The 5,000-nt window shown below is 35.3% G+C and overlaps 1 protein-coding gene across 1 annotated transcript in view; it reads left to right on the forward strand.

The window, feature by feature from the left end:
- The window catches only part of LOC137972424 (G-protein coupled receptor 143-like), a 15,689-nt gene that overhangs the window by 9,546 nt on the left and 1,143 nt on the right, over positions 1 to 5,000 (forward strand). Inside the window, exons 4-7 of the mRNA XM_068819130.1 lie at positions 1,729 to 1,824; positions 2,649 to 2,758; positions 2,943 to 3,048; positions 3,239 to 3,344. Of these exons, the coding sequence (XP_068675231.1) occupies positions 1,729 to 1,824; positions 2,649 to 2,758; positions 2,943 to 3,048; positions 3,239 to 3,344 (418 nt within the window). The remainder of the gene's footprint in view (positions 1 to 1,728; positions 1,825 to 2,648; positions 2,759 to 2,942; positions 3,049 to 3,238; positions 3,345 to 5,000) is intronic.

Here is a 5,000-nt window from a genome sequence, read left to right on the forward strand (position 1 = left end):
TTATTTGATTGTATAAACGAAATGATGAGAGACGAGCAATGACAAGCTAAATTCTCAGGCTTTGTATCGCGTTGAAAACAATTTCTTTCATTGAAAAACTGCTGTTCTGTGCGTATTTGCTCTGTTCGAAACCGGTCAATCCGGGACACTACAGTGTATTATTGTCTCATATTTTGCGCATTCTCTTGACCAAATATGGTAAATTGGGGTAATAGTGGAATAATAAATTCTCTTATTATATGGCAAGCTATTCTCAGGCTAAATGGAGCACTCTAATGGGCTGGTTTTGGTCAGGATATTACAGTATGGACCATTTCTGTGGAAACAGCCTGTTTCTGTATTTTTTTCTCTTTCCCAGGAAATTCAAGTTGAGTAAAACACAAAAAGTTTGTAAAAAGTGAAATTCAATTTGTCCAGTATTTTTACAGTACAGACCATTTCCATGGAAACAGCCCGTTTCTGTATTTTCTTTCTCTCTCTCGGGAAATTCAAGTTGAATAGAACACAAAAAAATTTTAAAAAGTGACATTCAATTTGTTCAGTATTTTTACAGTATAGACCATTTCCATGGAAACAGTCTGGCATATATTAATTTAAGAAGGAAAACATTACCAGATTTAGCTAACCATTGTAAAGAAGTGTTTTGTCTCTCCCTCTATTTCTAATTCAGCTTATGGTGTTCTTCATTGGAATTTTCTCTTCTTCTCCTTCCTCGGCCCCTCTCAAGGATTTCTTTGCTTAAATTTCTGAAATTTTGTTGCCTCTTCTCTTGCGCTCTTTCCTGCTCTTTATCCCATGGCTCGTCGCTAGTATGATTTCCTGCCAGAAAAACGCTGGTTGCCAAATGCACAGCTGCCACGCAATTTCCTGCCAAGGAAATCTGCCTGAACTCTTCCTTCCTCAGAGGCTGTCCTGCCTCCCCACCTCTACCCCGACAGTCTGTACGGGCAGATAGACGTACGTGACATCATAACCAAATTTCTTGCATGGATAAATTTCCCAAAAAATCTTACCCATGGTGCTCTGCTTTGCTTTGTTTGTCCCAAAATCACCTCGCACCACCCTAACTAAAAGTTTCTAAGCCCATGTCTTCCCCCTTCTTTGATCATCGTCATTGACTTAAACATTAACATCAGCATCACCAGCAATCAAAAATGGCAATCAACTTTATTATACATGTAGAGCAGCTTTCATTTGAGTGTTGAAAGTAATATTAGTGAATTGCTTTGGTTTTGCATTACTTCACTCAGTGATTGGTTCAAAGTTCTTGTGCCATTCTTTCAACCAATCAGAAGTGAAACCAAAACCAATCATGGCTCGCGTATGCACATTTTCCCGTGCTTTGTGTCGGCTACGTGTAATTACTTCGAGTTTTGATTGGTTTGCTGGATTGTCTCCGTCCTCTTTGATTGGCCAAAGTAATTAGTTTGGTTTTGGTTTTGGTTTTACGACACTCAATTGAAACTCGCTCTAAAGATTCTTTGACTTGAGCCATTCATCATCATCATCATCTTCATCACCATTTTCACCTTTATTGCTGTCGTCATTATAATCATCATCAATATCAGTCATTACCACAAGCATATCTTTATTTATCATTAAACTTCATTTATATCAGCCTGTAGCTTGAACTTCTAAAATCTCTAGTGACCCAACCATAGTAGATTTGAGAAGATATCTTACCACATCCCCCCCTTTCCTAATGACCTTTTTTGTTATATTTTGCAGCTTCAGTGGTATAATCTATCACGTGTTGTCCTGGCCATTGGCAGCTTGGCTTGTTGCTTGTGTCCAGTTTGCTGTTTTTTATGATGATTCAATAAAGTAAGACATGAATTTTCTAAGACTTTCTAAGAATATAATGTGTTTATATATTCATCGCGCTACCTTGGTGAATATAACATTTTGTGCCTTTTTTATTGTGTTTTAGCACGTTGTTTTGCTCTTTCTTGATATTTACGGCTGAACATTGTACTAAAACAATTATTTGCCTCAACTGCATCTCGGTAAATATTCACCAAAATTCACATTGCCTTGGGCAAATAATTGTTAAATTAATATATATGTGTACATATAACTATTTCAGCCTTCTGGGCCTTATCAATGTAGTGCTGATGTCTAGGATGGAGGTTAAGCTTAAAATGGGACATTAAAAAGCCACCCTAAATGTCCCACACATGTGGTACATCTAAGCCTAAGTACATCTGGGTGTTTACCGAGTTTCTGACATGAAGCAACTGCAAGGGTTTCTACTCTTCTCCGGACAGGATGCAAGTCCATGGCAACATTACCCCCGGAGTTTGTCACCAGTCACCATACCAATATTGATACGAGTTCCTGGGTGAAGTAGTATATCTGACGAGGTAGCTTGTACATCATTGGCATTATTTTAAGAAATGCATTGTAAGACTAAAACAATAATAATTATTTAATACAGGCAATGTTTTTTTCCAAGCAATTATTTTTGTATCACCCAAGCCTGCAATGCTATTTAATAACAATAACAATAACAATAACAATAACAATAACAATAATAATAATAATTATAATAATTATAATTTTAATGTGAAATTTTAGAAGGATTGAGACTCTGAGAAAATCCTTCAATGACATTTCACTGTTAAATCCTGACATTCTTTCCACTTTAGTTGTTCATCTGCTGGACCTATCGCTCTACTCCATTACTTAGTGTGCTTTTTTCCATTGTTGCTGGTGATGATTTGCCTCCCTATCGTCTACTGGAAAGCTTACAGAAAAGGTATTTTTTAAAATTATGTTATGATTCAATCCTTGTACCACATTCCTGCAGGCGACTTGAAAAATTTTGTGAGAGCAAAACTAAATTCGGCCAAAAGTAGTCACTTACATGTACTGGGTTCCAGTCCTTCATTATTAATTGTGATAATATTTTTACTCTGACTTGTGTCACTTTTCTTTGCTAGTATCACAGAACATCAGAAACACTGGCTACTTCACAGATGCTGAGAGAAAAGTTCAAAAGTCCATCAGGAGAAAGTTTTGTTACATCATAGTTGTCTTCATTTTCTGGTACGTCTCTGTTTTGTGATGTTATGAACATATCAGTTTGCAATCAGGCACATTTTGGGGTGGGATGGCATTTCTTAAAGCAAGCGAGAAAGTAACAGGAAAGAAGAGCTCGCACATAGCACAAAGATAATTATAAATTCAAGGCAAACTCTCATTGCCTTAATAATCATTTTTGTTTTTGTTTTTTCAGCTGGTTGCCAAATTTTTGCGATGGATTTCATGACATTGCAGTGTACATTGTGACAGGGAAAAGCCTTTTTCAAGACTCAGATCACTCTTTTCTCTGGTTAATAGAGGTATGAACAGTAGTTTTTTTGGTTTCCCATATGTAAATAATGATTATATTATTATAAAAACTATTATGATTGTAACAATGGTTTGGATCTTTTTGTGACCATAAAACATTTCCATAGAATATGTATATGTCATGGTAAAAATGAAAACACATTAATGTTTGCGTGGCAATGCTGATATATTGAAGACCTAAACTACCTGTATTATTTTTTTGGCGGAGAAAAATGAAACTCGGAAATGCCTAAAATAGTGAAAAAAACATAATTAAAAATAATAATTTAATTATTTACCTTGAAGTTTCAATAATCTTGTGCTTTGTTTTTCTTTAAATAAACATTCTGTAATAATAATAATAATAATAATAATAATAATAATTCAGGAAATGTAAAACATATTTATAGAGAAATTGCACCCAGGATGTTCCAGATCAGCTCATGTTATAAGAGAAGTGATGGGTATTGACTAATCAGGGTTGGAAAAACATAATGACAATAATATACATGAAAAAATTACTTGATACTGATTGGCTGAGAGCAGTGCAGGTTAAGTGTAACACAGTGCAAAAAGCGTAATACCAGTGCAAATTACACATCGTAATTCTGGATCATGATTGGCTAATAAACAATTTAGGGTTTGGTCAGAACCAATCAAATCTTTTGTTTTTAAATCAAGCGCACACCCTGAATAGCGCAATTTTTTCCTGATCGCGTGATGCCCGTTAGTCTCTTCTGCTTAACCATCTCGAATTGTTTCATGTTTATTATTAAGTAATCATGTGATTTTTCTCGTGCCGTTTGGAATAAATAAGCACTTGCAAATTTTTTCAGACTACAAATTGCACTCGCCCTACGGGCTCATGTAATTTTGGTAGTCATTGAAAAAATTTACTCATGCTTATTTATTCCAAATTGCCCTCAAAATCATGTGACTACCTACAGGTATACTAATAATACATAAACTATAATGCCAGGTACCAATTTCTTTTCAGTTATACTTCATTTTTACTAATAAATTGTTACTCTTCTGTTTGCTTTATTTCTCTTCCTTTTAGCTGCCCTGATTAGCTCTGCTATAATTTAATGCAGTTTACTCTGTAACTTAATTTTAGAAAAGTATTATAGGTTTGATTTCCTCTTTGATCATCTTTGTCATTTGGCTTCTTATCTTCTTCATGTATTTCACTATCCTTTAAGGTGCCACTATGACCAAACAATTAATTCTCCTTTTCTTCTGGATTTTTAAATACTAAGTTTTAAGCCTTCATTTAAAAAAGACACCTGCTTTCATGTATTTAGCTGGAATTTTCCTATTTAATGGCCCACTATACGAACTTTAAGAAAGCTGGATTGAGGAGAAAGTGTCAGTGACATCAAAGACTCGCTAGTTACTTTGAGTATACATGTAGCTTTAGACTCCATTTTTGGACTTCAGACTTTTTTTTTGCGGGTCATGCTCTGGCTGCGCATGCGTAAGATTTCTCTGTCTCGTAAAAGGCAGTTCAGGTGGGATTCGAACTCGGTATCTCATCGCGATGACCACTCAACCATGGAAGACTATGTGATAGACTGATGGGGAAATATGCATTCATTAAAGAATTGTGTGTGTGCCCGGAAACAAGATTTTGTGTTTTCATTGCATGCAATGCAATATCTGGTTAT

Source organism: Montipora foliosa, chromosome 10 (assembly GCF_036669935.1).
Source record: "Montipora foliosa isolate CH-2021 chromosome 10, ASM3666993v2, whole genome shotgun sequence".
Lineage (NCBI taxonomy): Eukaryota > Metazoa > Cnidaria > Anthozoa > Scleractinia > Acroporidae > Montipora > Montipora foliosa.